This window comes from Montipora foliosa, chromosome 5 (genome assembly GCF_036669935.1).
Source record: "Montipora foliosa isolate CH-2021 chromosome 5, ASM3666993v2, whole genome shotgun sequence".
In the NCBI taxonomy this organism is placed as follows: domain Eukaryota; kingdom Metazoa; phylum Cnidaria; class Anthozoa; order Scleractinia; family Acroporidae; genus Montipora; species Montipora foliosa.
Window position 1 is genome coordinate 42,632,819 of NC_090873.1, and position 25,000 is coordinate 42,657,818.

The following is a 25,000-nucleotide window of genomic DNA, read 5'->3' on the forward strand; positions in this document are numbered from 1 at the left end:
GAAACTTTGCACCAGTTCTGGTGTGAAACTTTTGCGGTGATTGTCTGACCACATACGACCAAGGCTTTTGCTGTGAAACTTTGCACCAGTTCTGGTGTAAAACTTTTGCGGTGATTGTCTAACCAACTACGACCATGGCTTTTGCTGTGAAACTTTGCACCAGTTCTGGTGTGAGACTTTTGCGGTGATTGTCTGACCACATTTGACGACTGCTTTTGCTGTGAAACTTTGCACCAGTTCTGGTGTAAAACGTTTGCGGTGATTGTCTAACCAACTACGACCATGGCTTTTGCTGTGAAACTTTGCACCAATTCTGGTGTGAAACTTTTGCGGTGATTGTCTGACCACATACGACCATGGCTTTTGCTGTGAAACTTTGCACCAGTTCTGGTGTGAAACTTTTGCGGTGATTGTCTGACCACATACGATCATGGCTTTTGCTGTGAAACTTTTCGCCAGTTCTGGTGTGAAACTTTTGCGAAGATCGTCTGACCACATACGACCTCGGCTTTTGCTGTGAAACTTTGCACCAGTTCTGGTGTGAAACTTTTGCACTGATTGTCTGACCAACTATGACCATGGCTTTTACTGTGAAACTTTGCACCAGTTCTGGTGTGAAACTTTTGCGCTGATTGTCTGACCAACTATGACCATGGCTTTTGCTGTAAAACTTTGCACCAGTTGTGGTGTGAAACTTTTGCGGTGATTGTCTGATCACATACGAGCACGGCTTTTGCTGTAAAACCTTGCACCACTTCTGGTGTAAAACTTTTGCGGTGATTGTCTAACCAACTACTACCATGGCTTTTGCTGTAAAACTTTGCACCAGTTCTGGTGTGAGACTTTTGCGGTGATTGTCTGACCAACTATGACCATGGCTTTTGCTGTGAAACTTTGCACCAGTTCTGGTGTGAAACTTTTGCGGTGATTGTCTGACCACATACGACCACGGCTTTTGCTGTGAAACTTTGCACCAGTTCTGGTGTGAAACTTTTGCGGTGATTGTCTGACCACATACAACAATGGCTTTTGCTGTGAAACTTTGCACCAGTTCTGGTGTGAAACTTTTGCGGTGATTGTCTGACCAGATACGACCACGGCTTTTGCTGTGAAACTTTAGACCAGTTCTGGTGTGAAACTTTTGCGGTGATTGTCTGACCACATACGACCACGGCTTTTGCTGTGAAACTTTGCACCAGTTCTGGTGTGAAACTTTTGCGGTGATTGTCTAACCAACTACGACCAAGGCTTTTGCTGTGAAACTTGGCACCAGTTCTGGTGTGAAACGTTTGCGGTGATTGTCTAACCAACTACGACCATGACTTTTGCTGTGAAACTTTGCACCAGTTCTGGTGTGAAACTTTTGCGAAGATCGTCTGACCACATACGACCTCGGCTTTTGCTGTGAAACTTTGCACCAGTTCTGGTGTGAAACTTTTGCAGTGATTGTCTGACCAACTATGACCATGGCTTTTGCTGTGAAACTTTGCACCAGTTCTGGTGTGAAACTTTTGCGCTGATTGTCTGACCACATACGACCTCGGCTTTTGCTGTGAAACTTTGCACCAGTTCTGGTGTGAAACTTTTGCAGTGATTGTCTGACCAACTATGACCATGGGTTTTGCTGTGAAACTTTGCACCAGTTCTGGTGTGAAACTTTTGCAGTAATTGTCTGATCACATACGACCACGGCTTTTGCTGTGAAACCTTGCACCACTTCTGGTGTAAAACTTTTGCGGTGATTGTCTAACCAACTACTACCATGGCTTTTGCTGTGAAACTTTGCACCAGTTCTGGTGTGAAACTTTTGCGGTGATTGTCTGACCAACTATAACCATGGCTTTTGCTGTGAAACTTTGCACCAGTTCTGGTTTGAAACTTTTGCGGTGATTGTCTGACCACATACGACCACGGCTTTTGCTGTGAAACTTTGCACCAGTTCTGGCGTAAAACTTTTGCGGTGATTGTCTAACCAACTACGACCATGGCTTTTGCTGTGAAACTTTGCACCAGTTCTGGTGTGAAACTTTTGCGGTGATTGTCTGACCACATACGACCATGGCTTTTGCTGTGAAACTTTGCACCAGTTCTGGTGTGAAACTTTTGCGGTGATTGTCTGACCACATACGATCACGGCTTTTGCTGTGAAACTTTTCGCCAGTTCTGGTGTGAAACTTTTGCGAAGATCGTCTGACCACATACGACCATGGCTTTTGCTGGGAAACTTTGCACCAGTTCTGGTGTGAAACTTTTGCAGTGATTGTCTGACCAACTATGACCATGGCTTTTGCTGTGAAACTTTTCGCCAGTTCTGGTGTGAAACTTTTGCGAAGATCGTCTGACCACATACGACCTCGGCTTTTGCTGTGAAACTTTGCACCAGTTCTGGTGTGTAACTTTTGCACTGATTGTCTGACCAACTATGACCATGGCTTTTACTGTGAAACTTTGCACCAGTTCTGGTGTGAAACTTTTGCGCTGATTGTCTGACCAACTATGACCATGGCTTTTGCTGTAAAACTTTGCACCAGTTCTGGTGTGAAACTTTTGCGGTAATTGTCTGATCACATACGACCACGGCTTTTGCTGTGAAACCTTGCACCACTTCTGGTGTAAAACTTTTGCGGTGATTGTCTAACCAACTACTACCACGGCTTTTGCTGTAAACTTTGCACCAGTTCTGGTGTGAGACTTTTGCGGTGATTGTCTGACCAACTATGACCATGGCTTTTGCTGTGAAACTTTGCACCAGTTCTGGTGTGAAACTTTTGCGGTGATTGTCTGACCACATACGACCACGGCTTTTGCTGTGAAACTTTGCACCAGTTCTGGTGTGAAACTTTTGCGGTGATTGTCTAACCAACTACGACCATGGCTTTTGCTGTGAAACTTTGCACCAGTTCTGGTGTGAAACTTTTGCGGTGATTGTCTGACCACATACGACCACGGCTTTTGCTGTGAAACTTTAGACCAGTTCTGGTGTGAAACTTTTGCGGTGATTGTCTGACCACATACGACCACGGCTTTTGCTGTGAAACTTTGCACCAGTTCTGGTGTGAAACTTTTGCGGTGATTGTCTAACCAACTACGACCAAGGCTTTTGCTGTGAAACTTGGCACCAGTTCTGGTGTGAAACGTTTGCGGTGATTGTCTAACCAACTACGACCATGGCTTTTGCTGTGAAACTTTGCACCAGTTCTGGTGTGAAACTTTTGCGAAGATCGTCTGACCACATACGACCTCGGCTTTTGCTGTGAAACTTTGCACCAGTTCTGGTGTGAAACTTTTGCAGTGATTGTCTGACCAACTATGACCATGGGTTTTGCTGTGAAACTTTGCACCAGTTCTGGTGTGAAACTTTTGCAGTAATTGTCTGATCACATACGACCACGGCTTTTGCTGTGAAACCTTGCACCACTTCTGGTGTAAAACTTTTGCGGTGATTGTCTAACCAACTACTACCATGGCTTTTGCTGTGAAACTTTGCACCAGTTCTGGTGTGAAACTTTTGCGGTGATTGTCTGACCAACTATAACCATGGTTTTTGCTGTGAAACTTTGCACCAGTTCTGGTTTGAAACTTTTGCGGTGATTGTCTGACCACATACGACCACGGCTTTTGCTGTGAAACTTTGCACCAGTTCTGGCGTGAAACTTTTGCGGTGATTGTCTAACCAACTACGACCATGGCTTTTGCTGTGAAACTTTGCACCAGTTCTGGTGTGAAACTTTTGCGGTGATTGTCTGACCACATACGACCATGGCTTTTGCTGTGAAACTTTGCACCAGTTCTGGTGTGAAACTTTTGCGGTGATTGTCTGACCACATACGATCACGGCTTTTGCTGTGAAACTTTTCGCCAGTTCTGGTGTGAAACTTTTGCGAAGATCGTCTGACCACATACGACCATGGCTTTTGCTGGGAAACTTTGCACCAGTTCTGGTGTGAAACTTTTGCAGTGATTGTCTGACCAACTATGACCATGGCTTTTGCTGTGAAACTTTTCGCCAGTTCTGGTGTGAAACTTTTGCGAAGATCGTCTGACCACATACGACCTCGGCTTTTGCTGTGAAACTTTGCACCAGTTCTGGTGTGAAACTTTTGCACTGATTGTCTGACCAACTATGACCATGGCTTTTACTGTGAAACTTTGCACCAGTTCTGGTGTGAAACTTTTGCGCTGATTGTCTGACCAACTATGACCATGGCTTTTGCTGTAAAACTTTGCACCAGTTCTGGTGTGAAACTTTTGCGGTGATTGTCTGATCACATACGACCACGGCTTTTGCTGTGAAACCTTGCACCACTTCTGGTGTAAAACTTTTGCGGTGATTGTCTAACCAACTACTACCATGGCTTTTGCTGTAAACTTTGCACCAGTTCTGGTGTGAGACTTTTGCGGTGATTGTCTGACCAACTATGACCATGGCTTTTGCTGTGAAACTTTGCACCAGTTCTGGTGTGAAACTTTTGCGGTGATTGTCTGACCACATACGACCACGGCTTTTGCTGTGAAACTTTGCACCAGTTCTGGTGTGAAACTTTTGCGGTGATTGTCTGACCACATACGACCACGGCTTTTGCTGTGAAACTTTGCACCAGTTCTGGTGTGAAACTTTTGCGGTGATTGTCTGACCACATACGACCAAGGCTTTTGCTGTGAAACTTTGCACCAGTTCTGGTGTAAAACTTTTGCGGTGATTGTCTAACCAACTACGACCATGGCTTTTGCTGTGAAACTTTGCACCAGTTCTGGTGTGAGACTTTTGCGGTGATTGTCTGACCACATTTGACCACTGCTTTTGCTGTGAAACTTTGCACCAGTTCTGGTGTAAAACGTTTGCGGTGATTGTCTAACCAACTACGACCATGGCTTTTGCTGTGAAACTTTGCACCAGTTCTGGTGTGAAACTTTTGCGGTGATTGTCTGACCACATACGACCATGGCTTTTGCTGTGAAACTTTGCACCAGTTCTGGTGTGAAACTTTTGCGGTTATTGTCTGACCACATACGATCATGGCTTTTGCTGTGAAACTTTTCGCCAGTTCTGGTGTGAAACTTTTGCGAAGATTGTCTGACCACATACGACCTCGGCTTTTGCTGTGAAACTTTGCACCAGTTCTGGTGTGAAACTTTTGCGCTGATTGTCTGACCAACTATGACCATGGCTTTTGCTGTAAAACTTTGCACCAGTTCTGGTGTGAAACTTTTGCGGTGATTGCTTGATCACATACGAGCACGGCTTTTGCTGTAAAACCTTGCACCACTTCTGGTGTAAAACTTTTGCGGTGATTGTCTAACCAACTACTACCATGGCTTTTGCTGTAAAACTTTGCACCAGTTCTGGTGTGAGACTTTTGCGGTGATTGTCTGACCAACTATGACCATGGCTTTTGCTGTGAAACTTTGCACCAGTTCTGGTGTGAAACTTTTGCGGTGATTGTCTGACCACATACGACCACGGCTTTTGCTGTGAAACTTTGCACCAGTTCTGGTGTGAAACTTTTGCGGTGATTGTCTGACCACATACAACAATGGCTTTTGCTGTGAAACTTTGCACCAGTTCTGGTGTGAAACTTTTGCGGTGATTGTCTGACCACATACGACCACGGCTTTTGCTGTGAAACTTTAGACCAGTTCTGGTTTGAAACTTTTGCGGTGATTGTCTGACCACATACGACCACGGCTTTTGCTGTGAAACTTTGCACCAGTTCTGGTGTGAAACTTTTGCGGTGATTGTCTAACCAACTACGACCAAGGCTTTTGCTGTGAAACTTTGCACCAGTTCTGGTGTGAAACGTTTGCGGTGATTGTCTAACCAACTACGACCATGGCTTTTGCTGTGAAACTTTGCACCAGTTCTGGTGTGAAACTTTTGCGGTGATTGTCTGACCACATACGACCATGGCTTTTGCTGTGAAACTTTTCGCCAGTTCTGGTGTGAAACTTTTGCGAAGATCGTCTGACCACATACGACCTCGGCTTTTGCTGTGAAACTTTGCACCAGTTCTGGTGTGAAACTTTTGCAGTGATTGTCTGACCAACTATGACCATGGCTTTTGCTGTGAAACTTTGCACCAGTTCTGGTGTGAAACTTTTGCGCTGATTGTCTGACCAACTATGACCATGGGTTTTGCTGTGAAACTTTGCACCAGTTCTGGTGTGAAACTTTTGCGCTGATTGTCTGACCAACTATGACCATGGGTTTTGCTGTGAAACTTTGCACCAGTTCTGGTGTGAAACTTTTGCAGTGATTGTCTGATCACATACGACCACGGCTTTTGCTGTGAAACCTTGCACCACTTCTGGTGTAAAACTTTTGCGGTGATTGTCTAACCAACTACTACCATGGCTTTTGCTGTGAAACTTTGCACCAGTTCTGGTGTGAAACTTTTGCGGTGATTGTCTGACCAACTATGACCATGGCTTTTGCTGTGAAACTTTGCACCAGTTCTGGTGTGAAACTTTTGAGGTGATTGTCTGACCACATACGACCACGGCTTTTGCTGTGAAACTTTGCACCAGTTCTGGCGTGAAACTTTTGCGGTGATTGTCTAACCAACTACGACCATGGCTTTTGCTGTGAAACTTTGCACCAGTTCTGGTGTGAAACTTTTGCGGTGATTGTCTGACCACATACGACCATGGCTTTTGCTGTGAAACTTTGCACCAGTTCTGGTGTGAAACTTTTGCGGTGATTGTCTGACCACATACGATCACGGCTTTTGCTGTGAAACTTTTCGCCAGTTCTGGTGTGAAACTTTTGCGAAGATCGTCTAACCACATACGACCATGGCTTTTGCTGGGAAACTTTGCACCAGTTCTGGTGTGAAACTTTTGCAGTGATTGTCTGACCAACTATGACCATGGCTTTTGCTGTGAAACTTTGCACCAGTTCTGGTGTAAAACTTTTGCGCTGATTGTCTGACCAACTATGACCATGGCTTTTGCTGTGAAACTTTGCACCAGTTCTGGTGTGAAACTTTTGCGGTGATTGTCTGATCACATACGACCACGGCTTTTGCTGTGAAACCTTGCACCACTTCTGGTGTAAAACGTTTGCGGTGATTGTCTAACCAACTACTACCATGGCTTTTGCTGTGAAACTTTGCACCAGTTCTGGTTTGAGACTTTTGCGGTGATTGTCTGACCAACTATGACCATGGCTTTTGCTGTAAAACTTTGCACCACTTCTGGTGTAAAACTTTTGCGGTGATTGTCTAACCAACTACAACCATGGCTTTTGCTGTGAAACTTTGCACCAGTTCTGGTGTGAGACTTTTGCGGTGATTGTCTGACCAACTATGACCATGGCTTTTGCTGTGAAACTTTGCACCAGTTCTGGTGTGAAACTTTTGCGGTGATTGTCTGACCACATACGACCCCGGCTTTTGCTGGGAAACTTTGCACCAGTTCTGGCGTGAAACTTTTGCGCTGATTGTCTAACCAACTACGACCATGGCTTTTGCTGTGAAACTTTGCACCAGTTCTGGTGTGAAACTTTTGCGAAGATCGTCTGACCACATACGACCTCGGCTTTTGCTGTGAAACTTTGCACCAGTTCTGGTGTGAAACTTTTGCGGTGATTGTCTGACCAACTATGACCATGGCTTTTGCTGTGAAACTTTGCACCAGTTCTGGTGTGAAACTTTTGCGCCGATCGTCTGATCAACTATGACCATGGCTTTTGCTGTGAAACTTTGCACCAGTTCTGGTGTGAAACTTTTGCGGTGATTGTCTAACCAACTACGACCATGGCTTTTGCTGTGAAACTTTGCACCAGTTCTGGTGTGAAACTTTTGCGAAGATCGTCTGACCACATACGACCTCGGCTTTTGCTGTGAAACTTTGCACCAGTTCTGGTGTGAGACTTTTGCGGTGATTGTCTGACCAACTATGACCATGGCTTTTGCTGTGAAACTTTGCACCAGTTCTGGTGTGAAACTTTTGCGCTGATTGTCTGACCAACTATGACCATGGCTTTTGCTGTGAAACTTTGCACCAGTTCTGGTGTGAAACTTTTGCGGTGATTGTCTGACCACATACGACCACGGCTTTTGCTGTGAAACTTTGCACCAGTTCTGGTTCTCCCGCCTCGCCTCGAACCAAGCCCCCACTCACTTTTCACACGCAGTTCTTCTCGTTTTCTTTACTATCTGCGAGCCTGGAACAGGCTATAGGCAAAATGACAATGGTTCCGGAGAATTCTTCTTCTGTACCAACAAAATGCCTTACTGACAAGAGAAGTATTACACTTACTTTTGTTATATCTCTCTCCGGTAACTTTTTGCCAATGCAAATAATATACCAAGGGAAAACCATAGCAAGCCAGCCAAGGAATTTCCAGTTTCCGAAGGGATTTTTGGTCTCGCAGAATCCAAAACACTATTCAAATGAGACGGAAACGTTAAGCCTGATAGATAAAGTAATCAAACCTTATGTAGATCTCAAACGGAAGGAGCTGAAACTACAGCCAACTCAAAAAGCGCTGCTCATCTGGCATGTGCTCAAAGGCCAGAAAACCGACAAGGTTTTATCAAAGTTAGCATCACTGAATATCGAGGTTGTTTCAGTCCCTGCCAACATGACGCATTTTTTCAGCCTCTTGATCTTACTGTAAATGGAGAGGCAAAGCGCTTCATGAAAAACCAGTTCACTATGTGGTGTTCAGCAGAAATACAAAAGCAAATGGAAGCAATAGGGAATGATGACGACATCGAAGTTGATCTGAGATTATCTGTTTTGAAGCCTTTGCATGCCACTTGGCTTGTCAGCCTGTATAACCATTTGGCAAGCAGCGACGGGAAACGCCATCTCATGAAAGGATGGGAAAAAGCAGGTGTGGCTAGGGGAAAAGCTGGGGTGGCTAGGGGTGAAACATCCCTTACGTCTGAGGACCCATTTAAAGAAATAGACAGTGCACCACAGTAATAATATAGACATTGCACAAGGCTGTATCGGAAGACATGCTTAAATTGTATTTCATTATTATTCATCTATAGTTTTGCTCAGTTTCAAGGGTTTTAAGCATTTATAATCATCGCAGAACTGTATGACATAGGTATTTAAAAGCTTTTTTTTTTACAATTGACTTTTACAATTGACTCTTATTAAGTACAATATTGCAGTAGCATTTGATTGATTTGCAGTATTTGCTATTACTTCCTAAAACCCTTACCCCATTTATGACCAAAATCTGCGATTTTCCCTATCCTATTTATGACCAGACCAAACATTTGATACCCAATTTATGACCTGACACTTAAATCAATACCCTGGTGCAGACCTGCCTTATAATTATTCCCTAGTTCAGACCAATGTTAAAAGGCAATGTTTATCTGCTTTTATTAGGTAGGTTACATGATAAAGAAGTAGCTTCTAAATAAAAAAGGAATTCAAGACTAGAGTGCAAAAATGGATACCCTATTTATGACCAAGATGGCGGAAAATTGGCCAAAATCGATACCCTATTTATGACCAAAATGGCTGAAAAACCCTACCCTTTGGGGCCGCACATACCTACACAGCCCATATAAGGGAGTACCCCCCCCCCCCTCCCCGGGTAATTACAGTGCGTAATCGAACAGAATGGCGAACACGTGGTGATATAAGCAGACGAAACTTCTAATCGCTTTATGGAGCGAAGATTTGGATTTGTCATCTTCTGTTGTCACAAGCTATCCTTAGTTCTCTCCTCGCCTCAAGCATGGTGGTGATGATCGTGGCAGCCATGCGATACGGCGCCATTTTGTCTCACACTGCGATGTTACCCTGTCTATTGTATTTGAATGTGAACAGAACCATAATTGAATAGAGTATGATAGCCTGAATTCTACTTACGTTGTTCATAATTCACGTTGAGTGTGAACACGGCTTTAGACTCGCTTTGAACTATTTTTGGTTTGCATCCACGAGATGAGACAGCCACGTTGGTGTACAAAAAAATAGAAAATGGGTCAAAACTGCTTAGAAACGCTGGTTGTTTACCATTTACAAAAATTTCCGGAAATTTCCATTGGGTAAAAAACGTGTTCCATTTAACTCAGGTCCGTTCGCCGCCCGGTGGTTGCGATTTCACGAGCCCAAATTAAAAATATGGCCGTGAATAGCCTGGGACTGGCAGCACCTTTCAAAAAATGTAACTGAAACACACATTTCTATCGAAAAAAAAGGTTTCCAACGGAAAAACAGGACTACCTTTTTGGACGTCCCGCTGCTCCCGGGATTTTTCAGCGGAACGAACTAAAGAGTCGAGGTCCATTTACAAACCAACCGGAATTTCCGTAATTTTTTTCTAAATGTTAAACAACCGCCATTTCTTGTTGAACTAAAGCTCCTGTTCTGCCTGTTCTCATTATTTTTACAGCAGTAACCAGTTAAAGAAATATTGTTAGCTTCTCGAACTTTGTTTTACACTAGAATGACCAAACAAATATTGGTCACCTGTTAATCATTTGCAAGAAAGAACACTTGAAATTCAAAATGGCTGAAAAACAACTCGCATATCAAATATAAACCCACATGTACAAATTAGTTAAGTTCGAACATGATCGATCCACAGAAAAAGAAAAACCTCACAAAACCTTTTCCAGCCAAAAAAGTTTTATCGAAACAAACAACATGGGTGGAAAAAACTTCCCATTTCATTGCGTGCGTTCAAACAAGCAGCACTAAATAAATTTCCTGAAATTTCCCACCAGTGTTGGGGACAAACCCTTCTCCGATGAACCATTTCTTTCAATAACGAAGCAAAAAATGGACAACAAGCTTTCTTTCAAATAATTCTTGACGAACAAGAATTAGTTAAATTCCAAATTGTTTGTTTTACCTGAAGACCGTGCAGAGTTGAGTACAAATAAATAAAATTATAAATAGCCAGAAAATTGACCATTTTTCAGTTGCAGCTAAATACCAGGCCTAAACATGGAAGCGAGGCTGTAGGTGACCGGGCTTTGATACAAACCTTTATGCTTTTCTAATGTTATTGTGAACTAATCCGAATTGCAACAACACAATTTGCATGATAAAAGCAGTCACGTTTGTATCAATACAAGGTCACTGGAAGTCTCGCAGTCATTCATGGGCTTGGTCACTGAGCAAACAACTGTAAAATGGCCTATTGTAAAAACAGATCCACTCAATGTGTTCGATTCCTTCTCTGATGTACAACCCGAAAAAGTTAGCAGAGAATTTGTCGTCTGGCTTCAGTGTTGTACATAACAACAAAGTTTGTAAAATATTAAAAAGAATTCGATAAAGAGGTAAATGCGACTAAATTTCTTGTGTGTGTTGTGATGTGTGCGTTGTATAAGTTTCCAGATATTTATTTTTCACCGCCTGTTTTGTTTATCCAATCGACTTTCCACTCTTGAGCTCCATAAGAGTATATTTTGCTTAAAGAGCCACTAAAACGCCATTCGCGTTACAATGACTTCGGCGCCATGACAGGTTAATTAAATACTCTATTGCGTCCAATGGGAAAAATCTACCTATTTCTACCATCCCCTGAAACCTATCAAAAGTACACGCAGAAGACTCTACGCACAAAGACAATACTTAGCAGTGGAATGACAGGTTTCCATTTCCCGACACGGGAAAAAAACGGAGAAATTCAACTCATATTCTGACTGGATTGTCCATGGCAACTCAGAAACAACTTGTCACCCCATGGAGAAACCTATTGCAAATATAAACAAGACGCCTGGAGGAGTTAACGTGGGATGCGTTGGTCCTCACTCTGGTAATATGTACATGGAAAATAACAAATTTGATGTTGACCGAGTACTAAACCTGCTTTTGGCTCGTGACGAATCATTTTTTCTCGTGACGAGCCAAAGACGCTAACTCAGTACAGCATTGGCAACTCTATTCGTGACTGGACTCTTCATAGATGCGTTCCAGCACTCGATATTTTTCCGTTCTAGATGATTTTGGGAAGATGGAGTAAGTAGGATCACCAGCATTAGCTGCTTCGTGGAATCGTCGATGTACAATCGTTGATCATTAGAAATATTTTTTTTTCAACAGATTTTGCGTGTCAAATGCAATTTATCAATGGACCGTTTAAACCGTTTTTGAGGCTATATTGGTTGAAAGGCAAACACGGCTTAAATTACATTCACAAAGCATTAGATGCAAGGTGTATCGGAAAATCCATTCTCAGGTTGAATCCGTTTTTACCTAGGTTAAATTGGTAATTCTCATTTTACCTAGGTTAAATATGCACTCCCTCGTCCCCAAAAGGATTGAAAAACACTTATAGTTTTCCTCAAGCTCTCGGCATCTCAACACACTTTCTTAATGTTTCGTATCATCTTACCGGTTTCTGTATTCACTGATACACTTACATGTATCCCTCGAGTCTCAACATTTATTTATACCTAAGTAAGGGAACAGAGAACTGTACTATGCACTTACCTGGACTCGAGGACTCAGATCCTCGCCATTACACTACAACGACGAACATGTTCAATCCAAAACAGTTCTTTTTATTATTTACTATTTACTTCTGTATAATACGTCAATTGATATCCATTTATAATAACCAATTGAAAACTAATCCTAATCTGACTCCAATTTTTCTCTAGGCTTAATTTGGGTCCCGAAAAGGTTTCTTCAATTCATCTGAGTGCATATTCAACTTAGTTAATATGAGCATCACCAATTTAAGCTAGGTAAAAACAAATTCAACCTGAGAACGGATTTTACCGGCAACAGACACAACATATTCAAAACCCAGTGTGGACATCACGTCATATATGCGCACAACCACTTCAGCTGATTCATTGGCAGTTTCGGCCTTGTTTGGCCCTAGTTTTTTCTATGTTTGAGGCGAATGGCCGGGTAGGCCCCCTGTGGGGAGTGCAGTGCGTGCCAGACATACCGAACGGTTCACCTCAAACGGGGGTGCACCAGAACGCCAAACTCGCCGGGGGAATCGAACCCCACCTCTACAAGCATGTAACACTGCACGAATAAAAGTACAAGTACAAAAAGCGGAACTACTGAAAGGTAAACAAAAAGAAAAGAAAACAAACGCTACAACAATATACGGAGGAAACTGAAGGGCAACAGGACAAAAAAAAAAAAAAAAAAAAAAAAAAAAAACGCGAACAGATTCACCAGCGTATGGCAGACCCAATGGGGACAACAGTCAGCCGACCCATTCAACGTTAAGAGTATTACGCTACAGACGTGAAGCAGGCCACACATGCACAGTAAGAAAAATTGAAAGCAAATAAAGAGTAGAAGAAGGCGGTTTAAAATCAGGCACTCCTTTAAGTGGCAGCTCCACCCAACAAATGTGCCGGGTAAGCTGGTTGGTGAAGATGTAAGGCGCTGAAGATAAACCGAACGGTAAGACAGTAAACATGAATAAACTACGTTTACCATCAGAAATGACCCAGTTAAACCCAAGGAAACGTTGGTGGTCGGGATAAATATCTAAATGGTGATACCTAAATGGTGACTACCTTTCTCAAAATAATCTAGCCCAACTCTCCAATCTTCAAACTTGACCTTCCGCTTAAAGATATATTGATTCACATACCTCAAGTCTAAAATTAAGCGTTTTTTCCCGCAACTCTGGACGGAAACAGAGAGGGGACTAATAACCCTGAGGTAAAACTTGGACACTCTACAAACTCTCCCGGAGGTAACCAACTCTAGAATTTCCAATTGGACAAAGTCGGAGTGTTTCAAAGCAGAGGAATTATTCTTGAATTCTGCCGTTGGTGGAGTAAGATAGAAGGGTATCTTGTAGCCCTCTCTAATGCATTCCGTGATGAAAGAGGGGGCGTTTATTCTTTCCCAAAACTGGACGTGCGCCTTTAGCCTACCTTTAACGGATAAAGGAGCTAAACCAGGTTCCGATGTATCCGACTCTAATTCATAATTTGGAGAAAACGTATCGTCTACCTTAATGATGTCCTCAAAAACTCCAGCCGTATCATCACTCAACAGGTTTACGCGATTGATCCCCGAGAGGTGTGCTGACTGTTCCTTTGAACCGTTGGCTTGCGGGTCCGAATAAGTCGAGAAGTCTTCCACAAGTAGAACTCCAGTGGCCTCTTTTTCCACATCTGAAGCAGACGTCGGTCGTAGAAGGCATTCGACGGCCTGAAAAGGAAAAACCAAGTAGCGCAGAAGCAGAGCGACCACCAAAAAGTTCAAATAAACTAACCAATAAAATAAAACAAACCGAGAATGCGAACTGAAGCACCGCCGAGTAGTGTCACACTTGATGAATATATCAAGCGATACACGCCTTAATATACTCAACTGGAGTCTCAGGCTAACACAAAATGTGTTAGCATGAAGGCATGCATGCTCTCGCTAACTTCCGAAGGAAAATACATTAAAAGCTGCCAACACAACACCTTCAGCAAGGTTAGCGGAAACCTGCACAGCCACTGAGGGATTTCGTAAAGAGGCACAGCAATGGCACCAAAGGAACACCAGACGAACTCCTGACGTGCGTTCAAAGCCAAAGAGAACCAGACAAACGCCTGACGTGCGTTCAAAGCCAAAGAGAAGAATAAACGGGATAAAACAAGCCCATTTATACCAAAATGGTAATGAATTATGCTAACCTTAGGCCTAAACAATATGCTTTAGATAATATTTACGCCTAAGGTTAGCATTTTTGTATGGGTTTGGGTTGTTTCACTTTTGTTGTTCCAGGCCCCTCACGTCCAAGGGTACTTTGAGATATGGAAACAAGTCTTTACCAAAATCGATGTGATGTTGCAAAGCTCTCCGAAAATTTCGTTTGTCACGTTTTTGCGTGACCTGTCGGGGAAGAACTGGAACCCAAGACAGGATCGATCGTTGGAGGAATGAAAAATTTGATAACAGTAAACAAAAATTTTCTCGAGCATGCAACGAAGTTTCAGGCAGGCGTCAACTTTATTTGGTTAGTGTTTTGTTTCATATCTCTCTATTGCCGTCATGCTCATCTTCTGGAGTGTGGTTTTTGTAAAATTTAATCGCTGGCTGTTTCTTCGTAGGTCCGCACTATTCATGTTGACGAGGAAGAAAATATAATCCTGCTCCATTTTCATGAAAGTAAAGGAAAATAACTTTAAAAACATGCCTTCATTTTGACCTAAAGTTCACAGGGTAACAAAAACATTTTGAAAAACCGTCACCGTTAAATTTATGCAACGGTTCGTCCTCAAGTTTTCCAAACTTTCAGCCACTACTCGATCAGCTACCGTTTCCAGAGCTTTTTCACCTTCCCGCTCTTTTCTCTTTAACGTTTCATGATGAATTGGAAATAAATGCGGCAAGCTTTTGCCTGCCTGGAATTTTGTCCCCGGCGTTTGTCTTCATGTTATCTCAACTAATGCTTGAAGTAACGTTGGCACACAAACAATTAGCGCGAACGTCCTTAAGTAAACCTCTTTCCAAACGAAAACTGCACAAACTATTCCTGAAGGTTCTGGAGACTGAGGAGGTTTATGTTGATATGAGCGCAGTTAATCTTATTTCCTTTCTTCATTTTTAGATTCAGATTAAATAGATTTACTTCATTTTTGCAATAATTTACCTTATTCTGTAATAGTTTCTTAGTTTGAAATATGTCCTATTATAATTAAATGTTGATTGTTGTCTTAAGTCTAGTCAACGATTTTATTAGGGCCTGCAAGAAGAATTTCAACCATTGAATCATCCATCTCGAGAATAATGTTGGTAAGGTTAACAGAGTTAATATACTCTTACCATTCCTACCAAGAAAGAGAAATTTGGTTCAGGTCATGGTAACCAAGCTGTTTATTTGTGACGTGGAGGTGATTGACCCACCTTTGCTATACAACTCCTTTAATAGGCATTTTACCGCAAGACAATACTTGGGAGATAAATCTTCCTCGGGCCGCAAGTAAATGAATAAATGTTTATTTGCCACACAATAGTATTACAAAGACAATCAATAACAAGGATAAAGTCATTAATAAAAGAAAGGGATGGATATTATATTAATTGTGGCGAGGAGACCCCAAGAAACCACCGGGCTTATAAGAGGGGCCCCCTCAAATAAAACGACTGGAAGTGTCCAATCGCTCAAAGAGTCGATGCCACATAATAACCAACTTACTAACCTCACTTTCTAGGGACCGTACTTGGGAATATTGGCCCTTGGTCGTTTCTGTACGGACCTCGCTGCCCTAGGCCCGTACTGCCACGACCTTGGTCCAATATTCGCCAGTATGACCCTCGCTCTCTGTTGTACTTTACGTTATCGGCTCTGTAATATGACAGACAAGTGGAATGTCAACATCACTTATTGTTTGACAAAGGCAATTTTTTCAATCTTTTTGCGTGTGTAGTTTTAATCCTTTTGTAATTACCTAATCCGATAGAACCCAGGTTACAATTTTAAACATCCTCAAACTAGCTGAATACGTTGCGGGGTGCTTTAAGGCTCAATCCTAATATTTCTTATTATACATGTACATTCTGTTAAACTAGATTTAAAAACTTATACACAGTACTTATAGAAAGTTGAAGCGTACGAGCTTTCGGCTCCTTCTCGGAGGCTTGTTCACATGTAAATGAAAAACAAGAATTGTGAACCGGTAAACTGTTAACGGTCACGTGATTTAGCAACACGTGACCGCAACAGATTGTCCCAGATGTGGGGGAGCAGGTATCTTCCAGTGTCACGGTTCAAGTCCGGCCTATGAACCCGGATATAGATGGCCTCTTTGATGCCCCGCTCTATCCAACGATCTTCATGGTCTAACACCTCTACTTCAACCTTATGTCAAGGGTAGTCCCTGTGTGTGTGCTGTGAGACTTCAGACGAAGCGCTGCTTTGTCTAAGATGCTCCGCGAACCTCGATTTCAAAGTCCGCTTGGTCTCTCCCACATACGAGGTGCCACAGTCCACTCCTTGGCACGTAACCCGATAAATAGGGCCACATGTGTCTTCTTGTTTCTGTGGGTCTTTCGGAAACGACAACAGTTGTCTGAGGGTATTGTATGGTTGAAATATAGTGTCCACCCCATGTTGTTTCAATATGCGTCGTAACTCCTCGGACAGCCCTTTGACGTATGGGATGACGATGGCGGTTCGTCTAGTAGATAGATGGTGTTGGCTTTTTTGAGATTTGTTGGTGCTGTCTGAGTCCTGTAATGCCTATTCCGGGTATCCACAATCTTTGAGGGCTGCCTTGACATGTTCTAGCTCCGCCTTGGCGTCCTCAGGGTGGCTTGGAACTGTATTGGCCCTGTAAAACAGGGTACGGACAACGCTCATCTTATGCGCCAGTGGGTGATTTGACTCCCAGTTGAGGACTTGAACCGTGACACTGGAAGATACCTGCTCCCCCACATCTGGGACAATCTGTTGCGGTCACGTGTTGCTAAATCAGGTGACCGTTAACAGTTTACCGGTTCACAATTCTTGTTTTTTATTTATATGTGAACAAGCCTCCGAGAAGGAGCCGGACGCTTTCTATAAGTACTGTGTATAAGTTTTTAAGTCTGGTTTAACAGTATGTTTTTACCAGTACAGTGTAACATTCATAAAAGTATATACATGTACATTGATTAAAATTCTAACAAGGGGATTTAAAACAGATCTAAAAACGTTAAAACTAAATTTTCGACCTTCTTCAAAGGAATGTACTCTGCAAGTCACTGAATGCAAATATATAGCAAACGATGTCATTGTTCATTACTCCTAAGGGAGAACAAACGTTAACCCTTGGGAAGGGTGCTTTCTCATTAACAGAGTTCTTGTCCAAGAAAGAATGTTAGGACTCTAGAAAAAGCCTTTTCTCCTTGGTTTTCACTTCTGTTTCCAAACTGCTCGCATAATTTGGGTGTATGTTGTGGCCAGTGGTTTGGGCATGTTGTTTTACCGCGGAGCCGACATTCCCATTCGTTCCAGGCTTGTGTTCAGCCCCCGGAGACTTCCAACGTCTTTTACTCTCTCCGATATATGTAAATGAGCACGTTCTGCAACTCACTTTGTTTACAATTCCTTTCAACTGTGCTTTTGTCGCCAAGTCCTTAGGTTTTTTGAAAACATGACCCAGTGTTTTTAATGGTTTGAAAGCTGTCTTAATGTTTTCGCGGTTTAAAATTCAGTCCTTTCCTCAGTAGCGATATTTCATTGCCCTGTAGTCTTCTTCCGGAGATACTTACTACCCATTTCTTCTTTAATTCGTTTACATCCATGCGAGCTGGTAGCCTATTCAGCTTTTGCTCGTGTTTCCGCTCAGTCAGTTTTCGGACGCGTTCAGGACGTTGTGCGATTGCTTGGTACAATGCCTCGGAGTGAGAGGGCTCAATGGCCGACTCGATGTTCTGCTTGAGTCTTTGCCGATCTTCATCAAAGAATTGAAGTTTGCGGTGACTTTCACCAATGAGGATGCGTAAATATTTCCAGCCGGTCTTTCGTGCAACTTCCCAGTCTTTGGGGTTGTCGGTGGGTGGTTTTGACAGAAGGAATAAGGGTAGAAGGTTTCCTTCCTTGCACCAATATAAATGGCGTAGATGAAATTTGTAGTGAACCTGTCTCAGTGAAATCTGCTCTAACTGTCTTGCTAGAGATAACAAGTCGACGTCGTACGAATTGAATTAATAACCTGATTAATTCCAGCCTTCTATCAGACGTGAGAATGTATGCCGATGTCACAAATCTTCTGACACAATGGCTTGTTTCTAATCGCTTAAGCCTCAATGTTCAAGACAAAATGTCGGTTTACTTGGACATGATATGATCTCTCTGCTTCTGCTTCCAAGTGAACCCCGTTGTGTCTTTCAGTTAAAAGGGTGAATACATACAAACTCCAACATGTTGAGAAGGATGAAACACTTCCAAGTCTCGTGGGAGGCGACGTCATCAGTAAAGTTGCTTAGGTACTTGATGTCCCTAAGGAGATATAAATGCCTCGACAAACCAGTGACGATGTTGAATTCATTGATTCTGTCACATGTTGGTTTCCTCAGTGATGTGTGGTTGTGTATCGGGGCTGGAAATAGTCAAAACGTGACAAATGCAAAAAAAAAAAAAAATAATAAAATAACAATAATAAAAAAAGAACATAAAGTAACAACAGACGAGAAAAAAAAAATGAAAGCTCTTACCCGAATATTGATCTCATACTAAACACCATCCACAGACATAATTTTCACAATGTTTTAATTTCAAGGCCAAACCCACAGGGGTTTTTGTTACAGGGGCAACATGATATGAAATGATCTGACGGTGAACCTAGGCTAAGCATGCCACTAGTGTAAATAGTTTTTACTCTGCTATCATGGCTCAATGAAAACAATTTTTTAGCACATGTTATCTTGGATATTCTACTCGATTTTGTTATTTTTCAAGCACAGTCTAAGTGTTCTTATGGAATCTATTTGTAGTTGTAATGGACGGTTCCTTGAGAGATCTCTTGGTGATATCGATTCCGTTAGGGTAATTTCATGTTGATGATAATGATGATGAAACAGACACGCCTTTCTGCACTCTGCTGTCGGAAGCCGGCCCAATTGTCAACAGTATCTCTCGTTTACCGTATGTCTTTACATAAAATGGGCTGTACGTGCATTCTGAACGTTTTAACTGCTTTTCTGGCATTGGTTTTATTGGAACCGTTCGGGTAACGTCTAATTAATATGATAAAAATTCAGATCAGCTATGCGTATTACTAGGACTACGCTGCTCTGAGGGAAGCTACTCATTATTATTTGAAAAGGAAAGAAACTTACTTCATCTTTGTCCCATGTGGATAATATATTTAAAAGGTAACTCTCACCCAAATTTCTTGCTTTTTTTATGTATTTTTCGTATAACTTCCTTGATAAGAAAAGGTTTTCAAAAAAAAATTATGGTCTTAAGATAAAAACTGATTTTTTTATGATTTTTTTTCTTTGCAACCCGGCGGCCATTTAAAAAAACCCGCCGTTTTGGGATCACGTGGGATGTTACGTCACAGGTGTGGAACATGTTTGCATGTGAAAATTTAGTCCGCGAAAAAGTGCGTTTAAAGAGTCCAGGGTGCAGCGCAAATGCCACTTTTCCTATTAAACCTCTTATGTTGGAAAATAGGAGGTAAAACGGTTGAAATAGCAATATGATTTTCACAGGTTTTATGCTTTGATGCTGCGCCGTTAATCGACGTCAACATCAATTTGTTGACGGGTTTTATTTTATACAAAAGAAATCCTTATCTTAAATTTCAGTTTTCAATTTGAAATTAAAACCATTGCAATTAAGCTTTCCGTGAGTACAAGTCGTTCCAAGATTCTTCCCTTTTCTTTAACATGATATAATGTTAAAATTATGCAAGATATGCAAAATAATGAAACGTTTGAAACTCGAAGAGTGTTTACGTCCTTCTTGACTAGACCTTCCTGAGCCGGATCGGAAATTCAGGTCACATGTATCTCCTATTAATGCACCTGTCAATTGAAAACCCCATGATCACTATTGAAAGTACATGGATACGACTCACTCGCCTCAGTCCTCGCTCGTCCACGAATGTCAAAACCTTACTAATCCCCCCATCCCACGAGCAAAACTGATGCAACAAAAAACAACAAATCCCCCACCCACTCGGACACAAAAAGGTGCCAAAACCCTCAGTAACCCCCATCAATGCCCCATACTTCCCCGGGGTGGGGGTTTCAATTGACAGGTGCATAAGTAGTCTACACATATACACATGCATTACCCAACCATAACTCTAACCAACCTCCCAAAAAATATTTAAAAGGAAGAAATGCAAATCTGGCGGTGTGGAATGACGAGGAAAAGCCAGAGAAAAGAACCTGGGAAGCGTTGTGTTGTGATGTTCTGCGATAAGACGAATGCAGAGGGGGTCTCCATGCATAAATTCCGCACTGAAGAAAAAATTCGTCGACAATAGGTTTTGTTTGTTCGCCAAAAAAGAAACTCTGACTCATGGAAACCAGGTTCGGGTCACATTTGCAGCGATCATTTCACTCCCGAAGATTATCACGTTTACGGAATGATTGTCGCTGGCTATGCTTCAAAGATATTGTTGAAGAAAAATAAAATGCCATTCCGTCAAGGCAAGTTGTTCCAACCCAACAGCAGAAATACTAAATCGTATTTAGTTTCTGTCTAAAAAATTCAAATATCCTCCAAGCTAGCGCTCGTGACAGGAAATACTAACTGATCTCAGTTCCGAATAGATAAATAATTGTGTCCACTACCCCTTGAAAACCTATTTGCAAAGAAAGAAACGAAATTGACACGTAAGAGGTCCTTTATTTACAACTTTAAATGAACAGCAACGCGGCTACATGTCCGGCGGCCTGACAAGGTGTTTAAAGTACGCCACGTCCGGTAGTCTAAACATTTTTCCAATTTTGAGGAAATTTCTCGATCTTCTCAAGAGCCTTGGGGCTTGCAGACGCTCTTTAGCATGTTTATTTTTCAGTCAGACACGAAAAAATGTATACACGGATTTGGGTCTCATGACAACTTCCGGTGGCATCATACACACTCACAAGAATCTTCAACTAAGAATGGGCTCCGAGAAAGAAGAAGCATGTTGAGGAGGTTTGTATGGAGTGTCGATCATGGAGTACATGTAGTTAAAAAAACACAATCTATCTGTTGCTAGACATGCAAACGTACACGGCATGTAAAATTATAACGAACGCTGCAACAGTTATCCGTCGAACAAAAGCATATTTAATGAACTTTCTGGTGTACAAAAATTCTCAAAGGAGATACACAAAATAATCAGCAAGAGGCCTGAAGAGAGTGCACTTGAAACCAGAAACTGCACGAACAGGCCTCCACACTCACCAAAGTTCGCTGTCGAGCTCACCGCGCCGCCAACGACGTTCTGTTATTTTCCACTCTTTCTGGCGTTTCTCTAGATCGAGCTGGAGGCTCGAAACACCACGGACACTCTTCCAAAAAGGGTTGCTTTAGTTCGCCGATGGTAGCACCTCCTATAGCTCCTTCGAAATCGGAAGAATCGCTAGCAGAGTCCGAGCGCCCCGTACTAGAGCAGAAATCATTTTGCTGTAGTTCCACATCTGTGACGTATCACATCACGTGACGCAAATCGAAGTGTTTGTGACAAGATTCTGAACAAGCGATGATCTACAAGGTTTCAGGCTAAAATTCACGGGTAAAAAAGCTTCTGGGCACCATTTTTTACTTAAAAAATCATTAGCGACACGTCTGTAGTGTTTTCCCAAAAAAGTGTTTTTTAGGCGAGAGTTACCCTTTAACTCAACCGAAGCCATTCCTCTTTTCACCCGGAGGCTTCTTCCTCTTACTACTGGATGCTCTTTACCTGAGTGTGCAATGTTGCAGTATCTCTACGCTATAATGAACCTGATGAATAACGTAGTCTAGCTTGCTAATCTGTCTAAGTTCCTTTTTTGTCGGCGGTTCATTTTGTCACTCGTTGATGTGATGTGAACATGCCTCATCCAGACGCCTTATGACTTCTGTCAGCTTTTTTTCAAGGATATGTGCTTCTGGCAAATGTTGAATCACATCTATGGCTTTCAACTGGTGGCTGATGTGGTCAAAGAACTCTTTGAATCTTTCATTTGGAATATTTGAATCAGCCTGGTTTCGAGGTGGTTGGCTTTTCTCACGTATCTGCAATGCTCTTGCATCACTTATGGCATCATTTAAAGATGATATGAAGAAATTCATCATTATGATTGTGATACCGAAAAGAAGAAGACTAACGAATACGTGACCAAACACAGGCACCGCTTCAACAAGTTCCTTTACTGGTCGAGCTTTCACCTTTCCAAGAATTATTTCAAGCTGAAAGGCGAGTGATAGCCAAAGGCTGGAATAACGAGAAACAACGGTCCCGAAGAGCAACATTCCTGTTTGAAGGAATGCAAGGAACAAAACTGAAAGAATGAGGAGATAAGAGGGCAACTTTTGCAACCAGATTCGCAATGCACTAGAAAACACTTTGGTATACATATTAAAATACGTCAATTGCAACAGCTTAACTGTGGTAAGAAAGGTAAGGGTGGCTAAGACACAGTTTTCCACATCCTCCAATAGAACAGCCGACTGGAAATTGACTGGAGCAAAGATGTTGCTCTCCAAGTATTGTAGAATGTTTGTAATATGGTAAGACTTAACAAAGCTGAACACCAGAACAGAGAGGGACGTGCAGAGTAGCGACACATCAAGCCAACACCAAACAGAACGGGTGTAATGTCTTCCACGGCGAATTATGGTGGCTGTGGTGTCAAAGCCTTTATAGATAAACATGCTGATGAAGATAACAAAGCAGAGTCCTTGGAAGACTTGGAGGACGGATTCAGTATTGTGTAATGAGATGGTGTTGATTTGCTTAAACGATACAGCCTGTCCTATTTGAAGCACTTCAAAGAAAAAAGAGCAAACAGCTAATGTGCTGATTGACTGGCTAAACAAGGTAAACTCTACGATCACAGCTGTTGTTTGACGGTCAATCCAATGCCCTGATTGTAAAGAATGAACAACTGTACGCGCAGTTTCCTCATCATAACCCAGGTCAGCAGAGTACCCTCCTCCACCATACCACCCATGATGTCCCCATTTTGATGACGCATCGAGTTCTTCTGCTGTTTGATACACCCATGGACGAGAGCAAGGGAAACTTCCACGTTTGGGAATGAATGGATCTTTGGATTCTTTCACAAAAGAGTAGCAATCATAACGTTCAAGGGGAAACCAATCCTTGATCGTGTGTGCTGCGGGGCACTCAACTGAAAATAAGAGACAGGTGAGGTTAAAGCCAGAAAAACATGCGGTTATTGAATCTAATAAAATGAAAATGTCAGGACAAAGTTTTACGTTTAATCAATTTTCATACCTACACGTGAATTTCAAAAAATGTTTGTTATATTTCCTTATTAAAATTCAACTGACCCGTTTTTAAATAAATAAATAAATAAATAAATAAATAATTGTTATAATAAAGTGGCACACTTCATGATCAGCCTTTCCTCTTTAGGTAATATTAATCCTCGTGATTTTCAGTTGTTGCATACGACTTCGATGCAACTAAACACCAAAGCAAAAAAAAAAAAAAAAAAAAGTAAAAGAAAGAAATAACCTTTTCCTGCTCTAAGCTGACGAAGTCGTAACATTCCAATCACAGTAGCTTTTAGCTCATCCCCTGCCTGTTGGCACTCTCGGTAATTGGATTGATGGGGACTGAGGTAGAGATGTGGTACCAACGTTTTGTTCATCCATTCCCAGAAGGAGGTGAAAGTTGTAACCTAAATGGGAATTGACACAAAAGGATGCAGAATATGTAATAAATAAGTTTATTTAGATTATTTTATTAAAATCAAGTATTTAAGTTTCAAACTTATAACTTTGGAATTAACTATGATCTTTCAGAGACACGATTCATGATCTAATAAAACACATCATAATCGTATAATGTCTCCAGCGCATGAATTTGTGAATATAAAATTGTCACAATGTCTTTAATTAATCTGGGCGATCTAAAAAATATATTGAAGAATTGGTTCTCATTACAGAGTGGCCTGCTCACGAAAAGATATTACTAAATTTCCTAGAGTCAACAGTTTATGTAAAGAGAATTAATATTTGAAAAATAATATTTAAGATTTGGTTACTAGCGCACTTTTTTGTAGCGTTGAAAAAAATATGTTATGATTTTCGAATCAACTAGCGTGTAGTGGGTACAGCCGTGAAAAGCATGCAGAAGGGCCCGCAACATCAGAACGAAGCCCATGAAACTAAGAAAATAACAAAATGTTTCTATAAAGAGGCTATTTTAGGAAGAAAATATGGTCCTGCTTCAGTGGGAGAGTAACACATAACAATTTGGATTTATCAAACAAATCAAGAAAGATCGAATTGCCTCAGGAAAACTATTGAATGGCTGCCGTTTCGAACGTTAGCCCATTTTTAGGGCGAAATGAGGAATTTCTCGTAGTTTATATATGGAGTGGAAGAACTATGCAATTGGTGGAGACATGCTAATGAAAAACACTGATAGGTTAGTTG

At 41.8% G+C, this 25,000-nt stretch overlaps 1 protein-coding gene across 1 annotated transcript in view; it reads right to left on the minus strand.

Annotated features, from left to right (window-relative positions):
- Positions 1-21,657: 21,657 nt before the first annotated feature.
- LOC138002767 (polycystin-1-like protein 2) overlaps positions 21,658-25,000 on the minus strand; it is a 13,690-nt gene continuing 10,347 nt past the window's right edge. The window contains exons 5-6 of the mRNA XM_068848748.1: positions 24,075-24,240; positions 21,658-23,724 (exon numbers count right to left, since the gene is read on the minus strand). Of these exons, the coding sequence (XP_068704849.1) occupies positions 22,400-23,724; positions 24,075-24,240 (1,491 nt within the window). The 3' untranslated portion in view covers positions 21,658-22,399. The remainder of the gene's footprint in view (positions 23,725-24,074; positions 24,241-25,000) is intronic.